The sequence below is a fragment of the Akebia trifoliata genome, chromosome 3 (genome assembly GCF_017979445.1).
Source record: "Akebia trifoliata isolate Shusen 1 chromosome 3, ASM1797944v1, whole genome shotgun sequence".
Taxonomy (NCBI): domain Eukaryota; kingdom Viridiplantae; phylum Streptophyta; class Magnoliopsida; order Ranunculales; family Lardizabalaceae; genus Akebia; species Akebia trifoliata.
In genome coordinates, this window is record NC_141377.1 from 35229309 (window position 1) to 35254496 (window position 25188).

At 34.4% G+C, this 25188-nt stretch overlaps 1 protein-coding gene and 1 pseudogene across 8 annotated transcripts; both read right to left on the reverse strand.

Moving 5' to 3' along the window:
- Positions 1-345: 345 nt before the first annotated feature.
- On the reverse strand, positions 346-9656 carry ATKRS-1 (lysyl-tRNA synthetase 1). Of its 3 annotated transcripts, none has more exons than XM_086434688.1 (17): positions 9499-9656; positions 9290-9365; positions 8175-8243; positions 7917-8082; positions 7737-7830; positions 6841-6926; positions 5712-5830; positions 5539-5598; positions 2661-2786; positions 2280-2562; positions 2092-2188; positions 1832-1988; positions 1386-1529; positions 1227-1295; positions 993-1136; positions 817-868; positions 346-680 (listed from the first exon to the last, which is right to left on the reverse strand). In XM_086434688.1, the coding sequence occupies exons 1-17, from the start codon at positions 9591-9593 to the stop codon at positions 673-675; spliced, it is 1845 nt and encodes a 614-aa protein (XP_086290814.1). In that variant the 5' UTR covers positions 9594-9656; the 3' UTR covers positions 346-672. The 3 variants fall into 3 exon arrangements, with proteins under 3 accessions (XP_086290814.1, XP_086290813.1, XP_086290812.1); XM_086434687.1 differs by having other exon boundaries at positions 346-677; positions 5539-5601; positions 9499-9655; XM_086434686.1 differs by having other exon boundaries at positions 5539-5601; positions 9499-9655.
- Positions 9657-11788: 2132 nt separating this feature from the next.
- LOC147406589 (pentatricopeptide repeat-containing protein At3g29230 pseudogene) lies at positions 11789-23134 on the reverse strand (annotated as a pseudogene). 5 transcript variants are annotated; one of them, XR_015176500.1, is made up of 8 exons: positions 20170-23134; positions 19905-20065; positions 19548-19694; positions 15918-15951; positions 15511-15580; positions 14333-14530; positions 14171-14245; positions 11789-14066 (listed from the first exon to the last, which is right to left on the reverse strand). The product of XR_015176500.1 is annotated as a pentatricopeptide repeat-containing protein At3g29230 pseudogene, transcript variant X3 (transcript). The 5 variants fall into 5 exon arrangements; XR_015176501.1 differs by having other exon boundaries at positions 15887-15951; XR_015176498.1 differs by lacking the exon at positions 15918-15951 and having other exon boundaries at positions 11790-14066.
- Positions 23135-25188: the final 2054 nt, after the last annotated feature.

Consider the following 25188-nt stretch of genomic DNA (forward strand, 5'->3'; position numbering starts at 1 on the left):
TGGAGTAACCTCAAGATTGAGGAAAGCATGCTATGGTTCCATACACTTTCACATCTGGGTGTGCAATGTGAGGTCCAATCTTCAGCATTACTCTTCTTTTAATGGGGGTGCATATTGTGAGCAATTGTCAACCCTCTCCGTAGCCACCAAAATAGTATCTTGATCTTCGTACACTTGCTGAAAACCAAAGATTGTTTTTCAACAATGGGTTATAGGAATTGATGATAAATGGCAATGCAAAGTTACAAGCATGACCCTTAAAACCACACATGAATCACGTCCTCCAAAGGGGTTGAACACACCAACCAATTTGGTCCCCCATCTAGAAGACCAAAGAACACAAGGTTTGCTCAAGAAACATAAAGACAGGCCCATTCTTTGCTTCAAAACTACTGTTCCAAGAAGATTAGACATCCAGATGACTTAAATTGGTGTATGTCTACAAGTGTAGAATAATGACCAAAATTTTCATCCTTTCTTTAGCTATATAATTAATGGGACTGGAAAAACTAGAAAAAAGACAGTGGACCAAAACAATTGGGTTGCAATCAGAGAACAAACCACGAGAAGAATTGAAGTAGACACCACAAGTCCACAACCATGTTACCTCTTCCAACTTTAACCAAGTTCAGTCATGAACCATCCATTCCCAACTTCGAACAATCTAAAGCTCTAAGCTGCTTAAATAGTAGGAAAAAAATAAAAATAAAAAAGGATTTTGTTAGTCCGGCATTGGTGTTAGATGTAAAATCTCTTTGCAGAAAGATTGATTCCCCGATAAGATTATGTTTGACACTACATATGTTAGATCTGTACCTTTGGAAGATGGCTCATCTTGGGGCCTCATGGCGGGAAAGAGAAGAACTTCCTGCACCATATAATATCACAGAGTGATTCACCATTGATATACACATGGTAAAGATTCATCTAGAAATGTAAAATTCCAAACCAATATTAATGGGACATAACAGATGGAAAGACCCAAACCCAACCTTTATATTCTGTGAATCTGTAAATAGCATCGTAAGCCGATCAATTCCTAAACCCCAACCACCAGTTGGGGGCAACCCATACTCCAAAGCTGTGCAAAATGTTTCATCAAAAGCCATTGCCTCATCATCACCTGATTGTCGGTCCTGAAACCAAATCACCATTTTAGTCAAACAAATTTCCCATGGAAAATCGTTTATGGTGACCAGTCCATAAGCATATATTGATAAAGATACCTTGAGTTGTTCGGCAAATCTCTCACGTTGGACGACAGGATCATTCAATTCCGTGTATGCGTTGCAAAACTGACCAGTTCAAAATAGTGACATAAGAAGCATTTATTAACATCCAACAGAAAAAGGAAATCTGCAAGCCATAATTAAAAGGGATCATACTTCATGCTTGTTGATGAACAATTCAAAACGCTCAGTCAGGCCTGGTTTCGATCTATGCCACTTTGCCAATGGGCTCATTATCTCTGGATGGTTAATGATGAAGGTAGGATTTATACATGTTACCTCCAAGAACTGCCCCACAAGCTGCAATTTGAAAATAAAAAATGAAAAAATCAGACCTCATTCATACATTGAAACTAGCATAAACAGAAGAATTCAAATGCAACAAAATTTTCACTACTTTTTATGCTTATTGGGCACCATGTTAGATACCTCACAGAATTGGATATGCTCTGCAATCGAGAAACAAAATACACAATATGTAGCCTACCTCGTAATATGATGGTTCTTACTAAATTTTGGTTTAGCCACACTATTGGAGAAACTAGTGACAGTTAAATCCAAATGGTTAAAAAAATTGGGCCCTTAATGGAACGAAGACTCACTTTGTCCAACAACCGAGTTGTTGTCTGAGGAGGTGGGCATTTGACATCAAACTTCACGCATGCATCCAACAAATATTTGTTGGCTTCATCACTTGAAATATCCTTAGGTATACTAAGGTTTGCTACCTTCTCCAATTCTTCTATCATGTCGATCCTTCTGCAAAATTTAAACATCAGATTATTCATTCCCAACATAAATTATGAAGCTTGACTAACAACTAATTTGACTTGATGTCATCAAAGAATATTGGCACACACACCTGAAAGGAGGAGTGAAGTCAATTTCAATTGGATCCTCGTCTAAACCATTTGCATGGTATTTAATTTTATAGCCACCTGTTAGGTCCTTGACCATGCCTGTTTTAATTGAAATACATTGTGAAAATCCTGAAAGGCATCTGAAATTTGTAATAATAATAAGATATTTACAGAAGTGTGTACCCCTTACCACTTAACATTCGCTCAGTGAGCTCCATCAAGTCATTGTAATCTGCATAAGCCATATAAAACTCACACGTAGTGAACTCGGGATTATGAGTCAAATCAATCCCTTCATTTCTGAATTGTTTTCCAATCTCATAGACACGTTCCAATCCACCAACAACCAACTCCTTGAGATAAAGCTCAGGGGCAATGCGCATGTAAAGCTTCATGTTTAGATCGTTGTGATGGGTAACAAATGGCCGAGCTGCTGCCCCACCAGCAATCATGTTCATCATGGGTGTTTCGACCTAATGATGAGTAAAATACCAGAAGGATGTAAAGAAAATAAGCTTTCGAAACAATTGTGGCATCAGATGGAAGAGAGTAACAAAGACAAGGGACAAACCTCCAAGAAATTGAGATTGTCAAGGAAACTTCTTATATAAGAAATAATCTTAGCTCGAGTCTTGAATATTTCTCGAACTTCCAAATTCAACAATAAATCCAAATAACGCTGACGATACCGAGTTTCCTATCACCAAACAAAATAATTAACTTAAGGTTTAAAAAAAGAAACAAATAAGTTGTTCAACTTGTTTTCAGAAGCTAAAAAATTAATATTCAAGCATGAAGCTTTAAGTTGAGAAGACTGAAACACAGACATCTGTATACAGAATATTTCAGCTATATTTACCTCAACGGGTTCTTAAACATAAAATAAAGTATACATATAGGAAAGGTAAAGGACAACATTTACATACACTATTCACCATAATTTAATAAAATTAGGTTTCTAATATATACCATGGACGTGTTTCACTGCTTAATAGATTGGCTGATGGAGGATTGAATACGCCAACCCTCTTTCAGAAGTCAAGTTCCATAGAAAATCATTAAAATGAAGGGTGACACTATGTCACTACCTTATATTTTAAGATGTGTATTGGGGTGTGCCAGTGTGTATGTGTGTCTGACACAGAAAAAATATTACAGAAAATTGTTATGTCCTTGATGCACAAGTCCATAATCAAAATTTTCATATGTTATGTCTTCTAGCAGCACTTAGACAGCTTGCAGAGATAAAGAGAGTGGAATATTTAATAAAGAAACGGCAGCTTAAGGTTGATACCGGCCAAGCTTGAATTGATTGGAGGAAAAAATCTTAGGGAAACAATTCACATATATGAAAGTTAAACCAACCACTGTGACAGTACTGCTCATGCCATTTCAAAGTAAAAACAGAGATGCAATTTGTCTAGAGCATCAAAATGGAGAAGCCTACCGACTGGAATATGTTGACCAATTGGTCAGAACCATAGTCACTAAGTCGGGTTCGGGAATAAGTCGGCAAGGGCAAAAGTCGAAAAAATCGAAATAAGACAATATATTTTTTTCTACTAAGTGATGTTATCATTTATATCATCAAATCCTATTTTAAACTTTAGAATAATTGGTCTTTCAAAAACCCTTTTAAAATAGCTAGCTCAGCCCCAAAAAAAAAAAAGGTACATTTTGTTGGTTAAATCGTGACTTTCTAAAAAAGTCGTGGTTTAATTGCCAGTCTTTAAAATCGCAATTTAAACAAGATTTTTTGAAAAAGTTGGCGACTTTGGTGACTATGGCCAGAACAGCAATATAGTCACTAGTATAGTGTCCATAAAAATGTTCACATATCTAAGCTTAGAGATAAGGCCAACATGGCAAGCTGCCTAGACTTATTAAATAAGGCAACAGTTTATAAGAAGCTGCCCTATCAACCAAATGGTTGTTCGTTGAGTTAATAGGTACAATATGTGATAAAACACATGGATAAGAGGTGCCAACAAATCATCAAAATAAAGGGTGTTTATTTAGTCAGTCAAATCATTTTTCCTAACAAAATTGGGAGAAGTGATTCTTTGATAGAAGAAAATTGTTTATTAAGTTATTTAATTGTTTATTTTGTAGGTAAGCGGGTGAAGGAAATGGAAAGAACAGTACAGATTGATGACAGAATCGTCACTACTCACTAGTTCATCCTATGGTTCAATCAAGCTTATCTCCAAGTGTGAAGCTCACCACACAAGAGTTACCTACCACCAAAGACACTAGTACCATGAACAAATAGCATGCATAGGACACCCTTACCATTTGCATGATCCATGACATGGCGTGGATACATTGAATTTAGTGAGTTGTTTATTTGATAATGATTTCAGGCTTGGTTTAAGTAATTGTATGGACTGATTGCTGTTTGTTGGTAGCTTTGGTTTGCTGAGTGCCTTTGACGATCAGATTTTTTTTCATCAAATTGAAAACATAAATGCACGTTGTGTCATCTCAGTAGCAAGTCAATAAAGACAAGCTGCATGGGCACCTTCGGAGGTGCTACCTCAGCCTGGTGGTATTAAACATTTTTTATTTATTTTTGATATTCTATGTGGTGATAAACTGATACCACAGATCTGGGATCAAAACCCGCCTTCACATTTAAACCTATCAAAAAAGGGGGAAAATGGACTTTAAGGCTTCAGTAACAATATGCATGATAGCTATCTCGTGCTATTATGGTTTCACTTCAAAAGCATTTGATGGCGCATTAATGCCTACCCACAATCCACACATTGTTTTGTCAACATTGTAAAATGCATAGAGCATGAAATCCAAGTCATTTTACAAAGCTACTAAAGCTTTGAAATGTCAGTCAATCTAGCTAATGAATACATAATTAGAGGCTTTGTATGTTTTTTTTTTTCTATATATTTTGTGTATCTCCATTTTTTTAGTTCTTTTGTTAGATGAGAGAGATGTTCAAGTTATTCAAGGATACGCAAAAGTGGAAAAAAAATTGTTAGTGAACAAGGTTAGATAATGACATCATGAGTGTTGAAAAAGGTAATTCAAAGGCAAAAGATTAATCAGTATCACATAAAATACACTTTCCTACACTTTAAGACACAACGATCCACAAAAGATACAGATGATCTCATATATATATATATATATATATATATATATTTGCTTAGCAAGCCAGGGGTTAGCGGTTAACAGAGGGTGAAAGTGGGTTCAATGGGGGTTTGAACGTAGGTCATGGGATCAACTCTCCTCATGCATATTGGCTTGTAAATGAAACATGAAACCCCAGCATATGGGTCCCCATATATGGACACATAAAACTCAGAAGGAAGACATAAGCTCTAAGATACTTAATATTCAAGCATTCAAGACAAGATAAACTTCAAAATCAACACCATCTTTAACAATGTAATAAAGCATTTTCCAATAAGGTTGGATGCATTAGATACCTGATCTTTTAAGATATACGTCTCAGGATTCCTGGTACTTCCTGGGACCCATGAATCAATCTTCTGCAAACCAGCAAACAAACCAGTATTTTCAATAAAAATATCCGGCATCTAATCAAAATTGCGACACAGAAAAATGAGGACAAACTGATTGTCTAAAATTATTTGTTCACCTTGGAATTGGCATTATCTGCACCAGGAGCTGCTCTCTGCCTTGGCATCATGTGAAGACAGTGGGACAGGACAGCAAATGATTTTGGGAAGATACTAAGCTCCCCTCTTTTACTTTTCCCTATAGAAGAAAAAGGCACAGAATCATAAAAATTTCCAAATATGAGCTCTTGTTGAAGGTAGATGTGAGGCTAAAACGAAAAAAATATCACAAAAGCTTGAAAGTTCATTATGTCAAACAGGGAACAGACTTAAAAGACCTAATCTAGAAAATACATTATAGAAGACATTATGCACAACACTTGAAGAAGTTGGGAAACCTGGCGGCTTCAAATTTCACCCCAAGCACTTGTTATTGTGTTCCAATAAGATGAACATCAGCCCACTAAAAGCTTATTAAAACACAAAAGTATAACATAGCTAAATTTCTCACTCCAAGAATTCTAAAACACATTTCAATTTCTCTTCACGAAAACAATCGTGATTACCTCCACAAGTATCAAAGATAAGTGAGCGCCTGATATAAATTTTTATACATTGAAAGATACATGCTTTAAAGGATCAAACCATCCCATACCACTCACAAGAGACATCTTGGTCCACCAGCTTACTGGCATGCAATACTTAGGTTTATGTACAGTCTCATCTAGAAAATTAATAATTATATTTACTTCCAATGAATATATTATATTTCAAGAGATAAAAAAAAGAGATTATAACTAAACAGCATACTTTTAGTTTAACAAAACTTAAAACTTTTTTGTTTAGCTTACCATTTCTGCAACTGCCAATATCAACACTCTAGGAATATACAAAGACTGCTTTGACCATTTCGATAGTCGTAGTGCTGACCTATACCTAAGTCATTTTTTTTGCAATCGAAAAGTAAATTGTATGCAGATATTTGAGGAAAACATGAAGAGTCGAGATCAATCCCATGATTATTGTTTTGACAACAGTTATAAAAAATAAAAAAAAAAATTTGATAACCAATCCCACGATTATTGAATATTTCAAAAGTTCAAATCTATGGTGTCTCAAATCAAATTGTCTGACATATAATAAACACTTCACAATATTGTAATCTGTAGCTTAAGAAGATTCAAGAATAACAAGTTTTAAGGTCCCAACCTGGAAATCCAGAGACACCAACCACGTCACCACGTTTCACACCAGAATGGAATCTTGAAAATTCAAGTTCATCCATGTCTGAGTTCCTATATAAAAATCAAATTAATAAATTACTAGCACTTAAATGGATCGAGAAAAAAAAATAGGAGAAAGCATATGTTGCCATTTCACTAACAATATACCTAAGAAATATAGAGAACAGATTAGGAATAAGCATTTTAATCAATGTTAACCATAATAAACATTATTTTATGTATTGCATAAGAATGACATTTCACAAAAGCCAACTTTGAGATTCTTTAGATATGATCAAGGGTGTGGAGGCAAACAGAATGTCTCAAGCAAATTTTTTCCAGTTTAAAGCATGATTAAGGCAAAAGATAAAGATTATACACAAAGGGTTAGTGGTTCGCAAGTGAAGTGGGGTTCAAGGGGGTTTGAACCTAGGACATGGGAACAACACTCCACATGTCTTACCAACTTAGCTAAGTTGGCACTTTAAAAAAAATAAAAATAAAGACCTTCTGTATCTTTTTCTTGTAGGCAGTCATTCTATTTCCTTAAATGGGTCTCTATTATGATACATTGACAATCCAGTTTAATTATTCTCTCCCTAAAGTAACATCTAGTTCAGACGTACAAAAATATAAGTACTAAACATGCAACAATGCTCATGTTTCCAGCAGTACATTAGCACAATTAGTTGTCTTACACCAACAAGTGAGTCGTACCAAAACTTGTTTGACACAAACAACACTCTAGAGGTCAGAGCAATGTTCAACACATGGACAGATTACACAATTTTTTTCGTCCCATGTGCATCCAGAGAAAATTACAATACAAAAAATGCAAAGAGAAGACCAAAAACGAAGAAGAATTTAATTATACTAGCATACCTTGCATCAACCATCACTTGGACTTTAGCACCATCACCATGAAGATCATAAAAGAACAGCTTCGAAGATGAAGTTCTCTTGTTCATGATTCTCCCTAGAATGAGATGAACATGTCAAAAATTAAAATTGAAAAAATGGATAAAGACAATGACATAATCGACATCCTGTAATGAAGAATACCAGCCAAAGAGACGTTAACATCCTCAAGATGATCCCCATTGCTTAAGGTTTCATATTTCTCAATATATTCAGGGATGGACATGGAGACAAAGAATTTGTGTGGATATGGGTTTTTCCCAACTCCTTTCTGGGCTGCAAGAGCTTTTAGCCTATTTTCAAAATATTGCTGCAGGGGAACAAGAAGTTCACTCAAAACCAGAATCAAAATATTAAATCAAGTTTAAACACTGATTAATCCAAGAGTTGATGGAAACACACAGTTGGGTCCATCTCTTCATCGTCTGCTACTTGGGGTTTCTGAACATGTGTTTTTTCCATGGCAGCAGCCTGCAAAATTTAACATCTGCCACTGTAAGATCGATAAATATCAATAAGAAAGGATGCGTGCTCATTTTACAATAATTTAAACCCCCCCTGTTAAATAGGTGATATTAGGTATACCCCCTTGCAAAATGCAAGATTAGGTTTACCCCCCTCCTCCTCACTGTAAGTCAACGTTGCGTTTTCTTGATGATTTAACACTGAAATTTTGATTTTTCTCAAATACTTAAATTATTAAATCAAAATTTTGATTTAATAATTTAAGTATTTGAGAAAAATCAAAATTTCATAGTTAAATTGTCAAGAAAACACTACATTGACTTAAAGTTAAATCGCCCGTCCTCCTTTGGCTTCCCCTTTCATCTGTAGCTTTTTCCTTGCTAATGAAATCATTTCTCATCATTTAAAAAAAAAAAAACTGGCACAACATTACGAGTTGAGTTTTTGGGTGGACTAAATTAAGTTAAAAGGCTCAAAGTGGGCATTGTCACACGATTTCTTCTAAAAAAAAAAAAAACTGAATTATATAAGCTGCAATAATTAATTAAGAGCACAAAACTTAATAAGATGAAAACATAAATTAAAAAAAACTGGCACAACATTACAAGTTGGATTTTTGGGTGGAGTAAATTAAATTAAAAGGCTCAAAGTGGACATTGTCACCCTAATCCTGCGACAAAAAACTGAATTATAATATGCAAAAATAATTAATAACGCAAAACACAATATACTGAAAAAATTTAAAAAAAAAAATTAAAAAAAAAAAAACCTTTCAGGCAAGCTGGTGATCTTACTACTTAGGGATGGATTTGCAGAAAAAATGAGAATTATCAATTATCCAAGCAGGGATTGAAACACAAAACAATGTTTGGTGCTGAGTGAAAAACAGCCCCAACTATGTTTTAGGGTAAGATCCAAGTTCACAAAACAAAAAGAGTATCAGAAAATAAGAAATTGGTCCTAAATGATCGAATATTAAACTATAGAAATGAAACAAAAGAAATAGGACAGATATAACAAAACTGAAGTTTAGGGTTTACAGAAGAGATTACCTTCTTCTTCTTATCTTCTTCCTTGAGTCTTCTCTCCTCTTCCTTCTGCTTCATCTTTGCTTCCCTCTTGAGAGCACTGTTTCGTAGAGAGAGAGAAAAAAAGGTAAAAGACAGAGAAATGTGAGAGGAAAAGCTTTTTGATTTTCAGGAAAAAAAAAAAAAAAGAGAGAGAGAGAGAGAGAGAAAATTGAGAGAAGAATCTGTTTTACTTTTTACTTAGAGCTTCAGTCGAAGCTGCAGAAGAAGATGAATCCATGGAGACTTCTGAAACAGATTTTGCGAGCTCTTCTACAACGCCTCCCATTTGGAGTTTCTGCGAGAGACTTGAGAGAGACCAGATATATAAAGGTATAATTTTAGATATACCCCTCAACGTTTTGGTGAATATGTTAAACACCCGTTTGTACTTTCAAAGTGATACAAGCCCCTTGACCTTGATCTTTTCATATACATTAATAAAAATTGACCTAAATGCCCATGTTTTAAATTGAATTTTTTTTTTACACATCATCTTCTTGGATAGAATTATTTTTATATTTTTTTACTCTACTTTCAACCTTAAGATTCTACCTACTTCAATCTTTCATACCACAATAATAAATGATATAATTTTGAATAGAAAATTTTAGAATTTTGGATTAAAACTAGTTTGAAAAAGGAGTTGTGAGATGTCTAGTATTCCTTAATGGGCTCGATTCGAAGAGATTTTATTAGGTATATATTGTATTTTTTTAGTAGGATTTCTTTATATTGTATTTTTGCTTTATGAAATTTATCATTGATGATGGATTTTTTTCTTCTTCTTTATGAACATAGGTAATTTTTCAAATCACATAAATTTTGTGTGTTTGTTTCATTCTTTTAATTTTACTTTTGTTACACTTTCACATATTAGAAAGATAGATATGAGATTTAATTGATTAAAAATAATTTATCATGGACATTGAAGAGTTTGAACATGACTAATTTTAGGAAAGAAAAATGAAGGACTTTCTATTACAAATTGAAGAAAAGGGTATTAAGGTTATTTTCATTACTTTAGAAGAGAGACTAAGGTCAAAGGGAGCAGTATTTTAAGTTTTAAAACATAAGAGGGTCTCATGTAAAAGAGAGGGTTTCTTATTTCCACAATTCTTTGAAGTGGGCCGTCCGCTTTTTAATTTATTCCTCTTCGTGAATTTCTTGTGTGACACTCATTAGGGTTTCTTCTTGGAAAATACCGAGGGACTTTGGTTTTCACTGCGTTGACGTGATATAGTCATATATTATTATTATCTCGAGATACGAGTTAACAGCATCTACGGTTATGTACACAACTAAATCCGAATGTCACCAGCATTACTTATTTTTAAGAGATTCCACGCTAAGTGTAACAGTTAAATAATATTACTTTCTTGGGTGTGAGGACTTATTCCTCTTCGTTAATTTCTTGAGTGGCACGCATTAAGGTTTTTTCTAAAAGGTTTCCACTTTAAGGTATTGTTTGTTTACGTTATTTTTCAACGTTTATTATTGAAAAAAATTAAATTTAGTACTTTTTGTTAAAACGTTTGTTTACTCTATATTTTCAATGCTTATTGTTGAAAATAAAAGAAAAAAAATTCAGTACTATTTTGATGCTGAAAAAAGGTACTAAAGCAGTAAGCACTTCGTTTTTTCTCGATACGTACAAGTATGCCCTTTATTTTTTTGAGCATGAACAAGTATGCCCTTATTCTTAAAAAGATATTACCTCTTATATCCCATGGATAAGTATATAAACACCCATAAATTAATAAACTTACACTATGACTAAATTATTTTGTCTTATATGAGTTAAAAGTTTTGGAATGAGTATATTTTTTATGAGGATGATCTCCTTATTAATATATAAGTACCCCACAAATTAATAAACCCACACCATGGTTAAATTATTTTGTCTTATATGGGTTAAATTTTTTGGAATAAGTTGATTTTTGATGATGATGATCTCTACAATGAGGAGATCATCCTCACCCATCTTCATAAAAAATCAGCACATTCTGAAACTTCTAACCCTATCAAAACAACTTCAAGAATCATAAATCGTCCCTTTTTTATTTTGAAAATTATTATTGATGAGTTAGAAGTTTAAAAATGGACTGATTTTTGGTAAGGATGATCTCTAGACCATATAGGCCATCCTCACTAAAAATTTGCTCATTCCAAAAACTTTAACTCATATAAAACAAAAAAAATTGGCTATGGTGTGAGTTGCCCTTATTAATTCATAGAGTGCTTTTATAATTACACATCCTTCATTTCCATCAAAAATTATTCATCCAAAATTAAGTTCTTTTAATGTTGATTTCAAATTTTTGTGACTTGTATGACATTATTATTTTTAATTTGAAATTTGTGAGCTTTTATAAATAGAATTTATTATTTATTATTTAAAAATGAATTATATTTTAATTTTATAAGAAATAATATATTTTATTGTGTTTGATAAGAAATAGGCATTTGAAACATGCAAACAATGTATAATATGATTGTAAGGGTAGCAAAGACAATTTACCAACTTCAACAATGTGTAACAAAAATGATTCAACATCTAAACAAACAACTTTTTCAGCACTTAAATTCAGCGCTTATAAGTTTCAGCGCTTAATGCTATTCAACACTTATTTTTTTCAGTTTAACAAACAGCACCTAAGTGTAATCATCAAATAATTTTACTGACGTTTGTACTTGAAGAAGACTACTGTGACTACCTTAATAAGATTTCAAATCTTACTACTCTAACTAATTTCGTGAGACTATGGTGAATCATCATGTTTGGCAAAAATAACACCACAACCCTCTAGAGTTCATGGCTTATATCATACTATAGTTCTAAGAGTTTATCGGTTCCAGCACGGATACCCTTTAGGATTAAAAAGGTTAAAGGGAAAAGATAATAAAATTAGAATGGTATTAGTGAAAAAGAAGATTAAAAAAAAATTACAAAATTAGAAGGATATTATTGAGAAAAGAAGGGAGGAGAAGAATAATAATAAAATTAAAGGGTGATTTTATTTTTATTATTATTATTTTTTAATTTTTTGTTAACATGTATTCTAAGGATACTAGTTAAACTATGTTAACTACACCTTAGAAATTAAATTTCTTATCAAACATCTCCTGAAGAATTTTTTTTAATTACCGAAAACACCCTCAAGGACTTATATCCAAGGTGTAGTTCATGCAGCTTAACGTGTGCCCCTAGGACACATGTTAACAAAACCCATAATAATTATTATGGTTTGAGTTTGAGAGCAATTTTTTTTTTCTTTTTTTGCATACATATACAAGTCAAGTATATAAAAGGGCCATTTAAAAAACAATTAAAAAATAATTAGAAACTATTATCTAAAAAAAAAAAAAAAAGTAAGGGTAAATTATCATTTCGCGATCAACTTTTGATGAATTTATGATTCTGGCTCACTGTTCATTTTAATTACCAAAACGTGAACGGATAACAAATTTGGAGGTTTTAAAGTGACAATTTTGTAGTTAGTTGGAATCGTAAATTCGTCAAAAGTTGATCATGTTTTCGTAAATATCTAAAAAATTAAAGGAAGTACATAGAGTGAATAATGGGATGCGTCACCAGTAAGCAACATCCAATAGGATCGAGATCGACTATGAACTACATTGGGACAAGGCAAACTATGAGATAACTTGATTGAACAGTTAAATCTAGGGTGTTCTATGAAATCATGCGCAAAATATTAGCTAATTATCAGATCTAGCTCTGAAACTTCCCTATGGATATGAGACAATCAATTGGAAACCAACAAAATTTTCTTGATACGAAGGACAAGATTTCTTACTTCTAGTCATGAAGAAGAAGATTCCAAAATCACTACAAAGCTTTATTGATATTTCTGAGATCCGACTTGGGGGAAAAATAGAATTTCATTAAAAATAAAAATGGAGTAGAAAATCAAACATTAATATGAGAACGAGAGAGGATTTCTCACCAAAAAAAGAGGGTCCAATAATACCAGTGATGTGATAAGATGAGCTTGTTACAACACCCATGTTTCCTAGTCTACCACACATCCCTGTGTCACAAAACTACATTGATGCCTCTTTTCTTCCTTGTAATTTTTTTTATTTTTAATTGCTGTAAATTTTTTTTTTTTTAAATTATATCAGTAAAGACAACCAAAACCTTACGCTTAACATGGTATCAGAACACTAGGTTTGTATAGGTAACTGGTTCAATTCTCTACACCCTTATGGGTGAAGGGGAGTATTGAGGGTATATTTTCCCCCATTTTTAGATGTGTCATACCTTAGTTAAGACTCGTGACCCTCTAATATTCATAGTTCTCCCCCTCTCTAACAGATCAATTTTTGGAGTAGTTGGTTGGTTAACATGATGCAACAAAAGTCCGAAGATAATCCATGAGTTTGCTGCTATTATCATACTTTGAATAACAACTAGCTTAAATGTGTCATAGCTCCCTAGACCCATAGTTTTAAGAGCAAAAACTCTAGAATTCTTTCTTTATTGGTTCTATAAATAGTATAAATAATAAAGAAAATGGGATCTCTACAACTTTTACAGCCTAAGCTTCATGAGAATCTTTTGCTTATCGGGTGCCAAAAAAAAAATCTTTCACCTCAATTAAAGAACTTCCCATGCAAAACATGGTTTTAAAACTTGGTTTCACGACTCATCTTGTCCAGCCAAGATGCCGAGTTAACTCAGACAATACGTCTCATCTCGTTCGGCATTGAGACAATGGTTTTTACCCATATAAAAAATCTGAAAAGATTCAGAAATGATTCCTATTAAAAAATGAAGCCCAAAAAAGAAGATGAAGAAAAATCGATTTAAGGGTGAGAGCATAGGGTTTCAAGCTAGAAAACCTGCTGTCTCGTTTATCTCACGATATGCGACTGTCTCAAATGGGTTTGTGCGTTTGTCTCATCCAGTCATGATACCTAGTTAAGTCAGGCGATATGTTAAAACCATGATGCTAAAGGCTTCAGCATTGCAACAATGAGGTGGTGGGTTCAATCCCTACTTACCCACCAAAAAAGGCTGTAAAGCCTGATCTCTTGAGGGGAACTTTTATTGATTAACTTGTTTATTCATCCAAATTTAGATGTTCTTGTCAGATCAATCCAACTTCCAGATTTTGTCATAGTATCATCAACATTTCCTGGGATGATGATATCTTTCCATGTATTAAAGGCACTTGTATCTCGTTTATCAGTGCAAACACCCTGCCATAACACAAATGGCATTTGTTAAGTTAGGCAATAACTAACCTGTTGCAGGAGAATACACTTAAAACAAAATATAACTATAAGTTAAGGGAGCCAATTCTTTGCAACTTACGATTCTTATAGACTACTAATTACTCTACACGTACAGCTATAAATTCCAGAGCATGTCAAGGATAGCTTGCTTTCTAAAACTACATAACAAAATCATGATGACTAGCAATTTAATGCAATTACATTAGTGAATTAGAAAATGATCTTTATACTTTATAAGATTTGAACTCACCCTAAATAGCTCTACCATAGCTCACTCTTTGATTGGTGCAAATATGCATGTTGATGGTACTATTGCCAACAGAGGTTGCAGTTTGATTTCTGGTTTGGGTATGGAGGGATCTAAATATTGAAGTATAATTTGGGAAATTTCATTAATGCATTAAATTGTATTAATAGTACAATTTATTTCTATGGAGAAAAAGGAACATCTCATTGAATCACTTCCATGAACAATATCATTTCTTGGGAAATGATTCAACTTGGTCTGTTCGCTTCATGCATGGTATGGAAATGTCCAAATATGATGGCGACATGTTTGAAATCAAATTTGAATTTAAATTTTAAATCATGTGTGAAATTCGAAAAAAATTAAATTAAATTAATGTAAAAACAGAAATAACAGTAGATAACAGCAGCTACTTTTAGAAAATGTTCAAATAATGCAGTCACTTAAGTTTGAAAACCCATTTTACCCCAAAAAAAAATGATGCTGCGATAGCATCATTATGTAACGTTACAGCAGCTATTATGTAATATGAAATGGCTCCGTGATATAGATAAGCATTTTTTGTATTTTTTTTCAGGAAAAAAAAAAAAAACAGATTGCTCCCTGGCAGTACTGTTAATTATTTCAGCCGCTATTTCTGTTTAGCTACTGTTATTTTACACCATGGTTAAGACATATTGGCAAATAAACACAGTACCTCAGGAGTAAGGATGATTGATCGATTCAAGTATGTTGCCCAAGACAGAAACAAGTGAGTGCCAGCACCACTGTATTAGTATCGAAAGAACACACATGTATCAAAACCAGGAAAAACTTAAACACAGATGGCATATTAATCACCAATAAACACGTATGTAGCATACTTTGCAATCACAGACTACAGAGTAACCATTGTAAATGCTAATGATATTAGCACGGTATCACAAATAAGGGCAATGCTTATTCTGCAGTCTTTCAAACTCCACTTGGAACCTGTTCTAAGTTTAGAAGAAACAATTTTTTGCTCAAACACACACACACACACACACACACACAGATAATATTAGTCAAGAGTCAAGACATGAGGTATCTACATAGGAAAAATGAATATGTGGTTACGGCCACCTGACAATCGGAAATATGGCATTTGACTTAAAACCTGAAAGGAGAAGTTCCAAATAGTGTAAAGCCAAAATTTTTTTTTTATAACATAGTCATATTCTTGAAATAAACACTGATAACAATTTATTTGAAACATAAAAAATGAATGTACTAAAAGGGAAAAATGAACACAGGAAAGTACTAAATAAATTGAGGAAAAAGCTTGTGAGGGCATTACAAGGCCTCAAAACTAAAACATGAAAATATGGGATTTCCAGACCAAGTCCTCCCATCTAAAGACATCAAAATGAATCCTCTAAAATACTCATGAATGACCTGTGCATGATAGGACTCAGATCTTAGGGACTCCATGGAGTTCTCCTTCTCGTTGACGACATGATGCTACCTCTCATTCTAGAGAGGCCAAGGCATACATGATACTCATGAATGACCTTTGCATGTAAGCCAATGCTTCAAAGTGCATTCCCTTTAACTGGATCGGATGATTTATTACAGTGCATGGGATGTAAAGAATAACGAAACCACTACGGTAAGTTATTTTGATCCATGTTTGCAAGAAGGTGGATAATCTTTGTTAATGTTGGATGCAAAGTATGTGTTCTTGAGATTTTCATTTCCCATTATATGAGGGAAAGGATGAAAATATGTACCCTCTTGGGTTTGGGTTTGGATATGGTTATTCATGAGGCTCTACTAGATAAGGTTGAGCAGTGATCATATGAGAGTTTGTCAGTATGCTTTCTTGCACATTCCTACTTGAGGAGATGTGCCACATCAACATGCAAGCATATTCCCAAGCTCACGATGCAGCAATCTTAGGCGATGGGAACACGAGTTTATTTGAGGGGTGAGAAGTGGTTGGAGTGGTTTTGGCAATTCATGCACTATAGAATGCCAACACCTAAGCTCTCTGGTGTCACAAGCCATCAAGGTAGATGTGAACTTTGGTTGTATTGCCTCATGGGTTCCTAGTAGTGGGAGCACTGCTTGGTTAGGCGGACTACGAGCCAGTGACTCGAAAAGCATAAGGATGCATTTGTTATTTTGAGCAACTTTGCGTACAATTTCCTCCAATGTTGCAGGATCGTACCATTTTTTTTTTTTTGGATAGACAATTGTACCTTTTTGTTGAGGTTACTTGGGGGGACTACGGATGTTGATTGTCTCATGTTCCTCGTCTTTTTTTCTAGCGCATCAGGTGTTTCTCGCTCTTGTTACAGGTCGCATTCCCAATGTAGTATCCATATGTAAGAGTGTGAATAAGTTATTTGTTGATATTGATCGCCAAGCATGAAGAGTATGCTAAGAGAGGTGGCGAAATTTACCCCATAAACCAAGTCAATAATTGTACGGTATCAGTTGCAAGGATGTTGACGGTATCAGTTCCTCGAATTTTTTTTTAGTGCATCAGGTGTTTCTCGTTCTCGCTGCAGGTCACATTCCCAATGTAGTGTCCATATGTAAGAATGTGAATAAGTAATTTGTTGATAATGATCGCTAAGCATGAAGAGTATGCTAAGAGAGGTGGCGAAATTTACCCCATAAAGTTGGTCTATTCTGTATTAATTGGGTTTTTCCTTGGAAGTTTTCCTCGTTGTTGAAAGAGTGGACCAGTAATGCTTTCCACACCAGAAAAAGGTTCCTGTGGGCTATGCTTCCCTCGACTATTGCTTGGGGGGTATGGAACGAGAGAAATAACAAGGTATTCAATAGTAAGATTAGAAGCTCTCATACAAGTTTCTTGTTATACCTTTGGTCTAAACAGAACATAGAATTCGCGGGGATTACTTTTGATGATTTTGTTTTTAGATGGAACTCTTTATGTAATTACTAACGCTATACCTTTTATTTTTCTTGCTGCCCCTCGTAAGGCTTTCTCGGCCTCTTTGTAAATTCTTATCCCTCGCTATCAGTATATTATACTTATCCAAAAAAAGAGAGGAGGAGAATAAGGCATGGAGATGGGGTGAGGAAAGCGTATAAACATAGAGATTGACCGAGATAAGAAAATCCCCGACTATAAGGTAGTGCTCTTCTATTCATGTTCTAAGCCCTTTTATTCAGGGAGTCGGCAACGATTGAAACAACCAGTTGGACTTGATCATGGCTTTGATTGATCACAGCAAGTAAGGTGTCATATAAACAATTTGACACCATCAATACAAAACCATGACATTGGTTAGGTTTCTACAAGAGTCCACTCCATTAGGGATGGTCTTGGGCAATGGTCATAAAATGTTATCCCTTAAATGCTAGGTTAGCAAATCATTCAACATCATTGTTTCAGCAAAGTATGGTCTCCACCAATCCCTCATGCATCCATTGGGTGTGTGCCAAGTTGGGCCAGGCTGAGCATTGTTGGGCCCTAATTGGACCCCGATTAAACGGGTTGAAAATTTTTGAGCTCGCCTTTGTTGGATCAAAATCAAGGTCCTAAACCTAGGGAAAGTGCAACTAAATTTTTTTTTTTGAGGATGACGTTTATTTTAGTACTTAAGTTCCTATTTTCTTTTACCGATCTACAAGAAAAGTTCCTGGTTTCTTTTCTATTTTAAGAAAATATTTTTTAATTAGTATTTATGGTGAGGTAATGGTTGAGATCCTCGATCATGAACTAGTAACAAAGAGGAATCTCATATCACTACATGAACCTCATCGAAGGTTGCATGATGATCATGTGTATGGTAGGTGGGATGGTTGACGAGATGTTTTGGTAGCCTACTCCGATCAGGCTAATTTTTCATTTACCAAAGACAACAGCAAGCCCCCTGCCCTTCAATTATCTCTTTAGACCGTTGAATGTTATGGTGAATTGAATTATCAAAAAAAATTCTTATTGTAAAGCGTCCATCATTTCATTGATAGACTATGACAGGCCTGTGGGTGCCAATGTGAGGGTCCAGATCAGACACAAGTGCACCTGTATAATTAAGATGAATGGTACATCTATCTTTTGGCCACCAAACCAATGATCTCCCTAGAAATCCCAAGTTGATGTACAATGTGGGGTGAAAATATAATCGAATGTGACATGTATCCAAAACATGTCATCAACATTAGCTCTCTATCTTGTAAGGCATGAGATCGATGAGTGTGCTTGGGTGAGCAGGCAATCAAGATGGTGTCGTTGCTCAAATATCATGGGATGCTTAACAATATTTTAAGCATATAATCAAAGGAATTACATGCAGACATTCAAACATTGAATTGGAGGAAGGTCGTTATGTCGTCCCTATGGTAATCTGATAGTGTAGTGCTAAATCACCACTTGAGTGGACCGGATTCTGGGTCAGGCGAATTGGGATGAAAACCAAATAGAATTGGGATTGAAGTGATGTAGTATAGAATGTTATCGAACACCCATTGCAGAGAAAGAAACCTTGGGTGGAAAAGTATCCATCTCAAGACAAAGCACCATGTATGTCAAAATAGTTGCAAAGCCGTGCCATGACGGGCCCAATATTAACGAAAATTTGTTAATCAGAGCCTAAACCATGTCAATTTTAATTCTAGCTTGAACATCAGACTGTTTGAAGGAAGGGGCACACATGCAATTAATGTCCATGACATGAGCATTTCCCTAGTAATCGAAGAACATAAAACAATACAGAAAGAAAAGAAGAAATCATATACCTTCACATATGTTTGGTTTATTTCCTTATCATTCAGACCGCTCATCATCCGAACACATTTAGTATATGCAGGAACAAAGAATAGATCTGCTTCTTCCTTCTTCGATGTCCGAAACCTCGATTTGTGAAGCAGTCTGTGAATTTTAACCTAAAAAATTAAGTACAAATAGCATTTAAAACTTATTTCCATTGAAAATTTCATAAATAAATTACACACTGTTCAACAAGAATACTGAAGAAACTGGTTCTATAAATAGTATAAATTATAAAGAAAATGGGATCTCTACAACTTTTACAGCCTAAGCTTCGCGAGAATCTTTTGCTCATCGGGTGCAAAAAAAATAATAATTCAAGTCACCTCATATTAAAGAACTTCCCATGCTAAACATGGTTTTAAAACTCGGTTTCATGTCTCATCTCGTCCAGCCAAGATACCGAGTTAACTCGGACGATACATCTCATCTCATTCAAGTTGTCTCATTCAGCATTGAGACAATGGTTTTTTACCATTTAAAAAATCTGAAAAAATTTAGAAATGATTCCTATTAGAAAATGAAGCCAAAAAAAGAAGATGAAGAAAAATCGATTCGGGGGTGAGAGCATAGGGTTTCAAGCTTGAAAACCTGTTGTCCTGTTTAAATCGGATGAGATTTTGCAAATCCTGTCCGAGACGTCTCGTTTAGCTTGCGATACGCAACTGTCCGAAATGGGTTTGTGCGTTTGTCTTGTCCAGCCACGATACTGAGTTAACTCGGGTGATACGTTAAAACCATGATGCTAGAGGCCTCAGCATTGCAACAATGAGGTGGTGGGTCCAATCCCAACTTACCCACCAAAAAAGGCTATATAGCCTGATATCTTGAAGGGAACTTTTATTTATTAACTTGTTTTTTTCATCCAAATGTAGATGTTCTTTTCAGATCAATCCAACTTCCAAGTAAAAATTATAACACCTTGTTATAAACAAGCAAATGCTACTTCTCCAGTTGTTGCTGTGTTAAAATCGGTCTCTCCAATTTTCGTCAGTATCAAGAAGCCCATCCCTTTTTTCCAAACCATTGGTGTCCTTGTAGATCACTACAACTTCTTCAAAGCACGTCACCAAATGCTTTCAATTGGTCATTCAGGACATCTAAAGTCTCATAGATCTCCATCCTCTGCTCATCTGTTGTATCCTTGACGAGAAACTCATAAACCTTATTCCCTACTTGGATTGAGCTACAACCTGGCACTTTATCTAGACCCTCCTTTCTCATTGCCTCTCTAACACTCAAAACATCTTCCCATCGTCCAATTGATGCATTTAAATTCGAAATCATCATTAAATACGAAGGATTCAAAGGCTCCAGTTCGAGAATCTTTTTAGTTGCAACCTCCACGAATTCTTGTTCTCCATATATCTTACATGAACCAAGCAAAGTGGCCCAGATAACGGCATTAGGCTTCATTGGCATGGTCATGATAAACCTGAAAGCTTCTTCTAGCTTCCCAGCCCGACTAAGAAGATCAACCATGCATCCATAATGTTCAATTCGAGGCTCAACACCTAACTGCTGCACCATCTGATTGAAAACCCTCTTACCCTCTTCAACTAGCCCTCCGTGGGTGCAAGCAGACAAGGTAGCAATGAAGATAACATCGTCGGGTTCTACTCTTTCCGTGCACATTGTATCAAAGAGAGACAAAGCTTCTCTACACTTCCCATTAATGGCTAGTCCTGACACCATCGTTGTCCACGTGATTATACATCTTTTTGTCATCTGATGAAACACCGTTTTTGCACTTCCAACGTCCCCACATTTTGCAAACATATCTATCAAAGCATTTGCTAATGAAATCGACATGTCATATTTGTTTTTCTTAATATAAGAATCGATCCACTTCCCTTGTTCAAGAGTGCCAAGGTGGGCACATGCAGATAGGACACTTATCAGAGTAGCTTCGTCGGGTATACAATTACCATCGATCAACATTTGATAAAAAACACACAAAGCGTGATCGTACATGTGGTTTTGAACATAACCAGCAATCATTGCATTCCAAGAGACCACGTTCTTAACTGCCATAAATTCAAAAAGGTCACTTGCGGACTTAAGATCCCCAACCTTTGTGTACCCTGTAACCATAGCCGTCCAAGAAACCACACTCTTCCCTGGCATCCGATCAAAAATTAATCTTGCATTCCTCACATCACCCTTCCTCACATAACCACAAATCATAGAATTCCAAGAGACCTCATTTCTTACCGGCATCTGTTCAAAAATTGACTGTGCTGACTCCATAGCTCCTGCCCGGGAAAGCCCGGTTATAATTGAATTCCACGATACGACATTCCTCTCTGTCATGGAACCAAACAAACCCATAGCTAACACTGTCTCACCGTGAGTCATGTATGCACCAATCATGGAATTCCACGAAACAACATCTCTTTTGACCATTTCGTCAAACACCCGACGAGCAAAACCTAAATTCTCACTGCACCTTGAGTAAAAATCCAAGAGTGTGTTTTGAACAAAAACTTCAGACCCAAATCCTAATTTTACTATGTGTGCTTGCAATTCTCTGCCATTTTCAAGATCCCAGGACGATTTACAGGATTTGAGGAGGAAAGTAAAGGTGAAATTATTGGGGGAGATTGATGACGCCCTCATCGAATTATAAGTGACAAATGCGTCCTTTGGATGGGTTCTCTGGATGAAACACTCAATCATAGAATTGTAAACGAACACATTTGGGGAGTGAGAGTTCTCAAAGATTCGAATTGAATCCTTGAGAAAACCAAACATTGAAGAGAGGCTGATAAGCTTGGGTAAAAGGAAATTATTCTCTTGAAGGCCATGGATGAAAATCTGGAGATGGGTTTGCTTTAATTCTCTTATATTTCTACAATTTTGCATGATTTGGAGCATTTTTTGCTCCATGTTCTTTTTTGGTCATCGCTTTGAGAGGCCGTTATTATCGTTGGTCTCGGAAAGAGGTGTGTCATGTCATGTGTGTCTGTTTTTCGGGTAATTATAAAAGCACCCAGGAATTAATAAGGGCAACTCACACTTAGACGAATTGTTTGAATTATACGGGTTAAAAGTTTCGGAATAAGTTTATTTTTGGTGAAGGTGATCTCTATGATGAGTAGATCATCATCACCAAAAGTCAGTCCATTCTTAAACTTCTAACCTCACCAAAACTGGTTTACAAAAATATTAGACGATTTACAATTCTTGAACTTGTTTTGATGGGGTTTGAAGTTTTTGAATGGAATGATTTCCTCGTCATAGAGACCATCATCCCCAAAAATCAATTCATTATAAAACTTTTAACCTATATAAGACAAAATAATTCGGTTATGGTGTGGGTTGTTGCCTTTATTAATTCGTAGGATGCTTTTATAATTATTCTAATCTCAGAAAAAAAATATGCATCCCAGGACACATAGAGCCCAAAGATAAATCCCAAACTTCTTATACCATCTTTTTAAATGTCAGCCAATGGATTCGAACCTTCTTTTATTGGGGAGCAGTTAACATGGATTGGATCCAGATTGAAAAGATCGATTTTTTGAAATCCGATTTCTCATCGTGTGAAAGAGTACATGTCAAAAATGAAAATCTAAAATTGATAGCTTTCAACATGAATGATAATTTTTAAACTCAATTTTACATAATTACTTAAAGGAAAATTTACCAAATAATAATCGATATTTTTGTTTAGAATCGTGTTGGAGTGACTTCAAAATTGTAACTCGTATTAAGTGTTCAACCCAGTCCAATTTAGTTCAGTTTGGAGCTAAACTGGAATCAAATCAACGTAGATTGGTTCCACTGAGTAAGAACTAGAGACGAATCGACCCAACCCAAACCAAACTAAGGTTGGTTTGGTTCGATTCCAAAGGCAGCTAATATCTTATAAATTTAGTTGGAAACGAAATATTTTTAGTAAAAAAAATAAATAATAAGCATAAAATGTCATATATTAAATCATAAATCTATTTATAAATAAAGAACATTAATTTATCCACAAAGAAGTCATTAATATATGTCCTAACTCCTAAAATAATTTATAATAAATGAATCTATTTATTCATTTACTATATAAGGTTCGGTTCTCGATTTGGTTCAATTTTATACACGCCTTAAACTAGAATCAAACCTAATTGATCAGTTCTCTATTTTCTAAACCTAGAATTGAACCGCAACTTGTTCCAAACCAAATCAAACAAGCCCAAAACTATTGGTTTTGTTCGGTTCTCAGTTTGAACCGGGCCTTGTTGTACCCCTACCTCATATCATATTTTCCTGATGTGGAAGTGTGTAGGAATCAGACCAAGTTGCACCCCTCTCGCAGATGCTTTTTTCCTTTGTATCTTGATGAAAATGTCTATGGTTCTTATACACTTTCACATTAGGAAAGTGCGATATGAGGCGCCAACTTGAGGCCATTTCAACATTATTCTTTGGTTTATTATCAAAATATTTTACTCACATTTTTATTTCCTAATTTATCACTTTAGGATCATAATGTCCTTATATTAGAGGACAATCACTGAAAATGTCGTAAAAAAGCAATTGCAAAGTCTTTCACTTCAACACGTTTAACGAGATACTTGACGTGTAATGTGACATGTTTGCTTTAAGAACCATCTAATTTTCTTGAGACAGACATAAACCTTTTATTAAAATTTAAAAAAAAAACAAATTTAACAAAAAACCCTTTAAACTTAATAAAAATCATAGCATTACTATGAAAATGTTACTAAAAAGCAATTGTCCCTACCTACATTTATTTTAAAAAAATATGATAATGATGTGACTTTGTAGCTAGATTTGTAAATAATTCAGTTTTATTAAGATACTCATTATTTTATCTTTATAAAAAAATTAATTACAAAATCTGAAACATATTTTGAACGATGTTAATCGTAAATATATTTAAAAATAATTCTGATTGAACGATTGAGAATTATGTAAAGGTAAAATTAAAAATCACCAATCTTGTCAACATTTAAAGAATAATTTATCAACGTTATGTAATAACTTTGTCGACACTTAGAGACATGTATATCTAGAGTATGTATTCATAGATATTTTACAAATTAATTATTGGAGCATGATTTACTAATATTTTGTTATGTTTAAAAATACATATAATCATGGGACTAACAAGACTTTTTATGTGATTATTCAAGACAACAATGTATTTTTAAATACAACCTCAAGCCGTACAGTCAAAAATAGGGAAAGCACAATGAAGAAAAATGAGAATGGCAGAAGAAGAGATAATGAAACTTTGTAAATGAAGCTTTTGTCTTCTCTCTTATAAGTCAAATCAAATTAAAAAATCAGACATCTACTTTTGAAGGTAATATAATTTCTTTTGCAAAATAAAATATTGATTTGATAATAAACGAAAAAAATCGATATTTATTTGGTAAATTTCCTTTACTTAAAGACGGCAATGGAAGTCTAATTCAATAAAAAAAATGATAAACAAAACTCTAAGAGATTATTGGTTTTATTTTTAATATGTAATGACATCTTAATAATTTATTGACAAATTTAACAAAATGATACATGAAAATAAAAAAAAATACCAAAACGGTACGATATTCATTTTAATTTTGAAAATAGTAAATAATCATTTTAAAA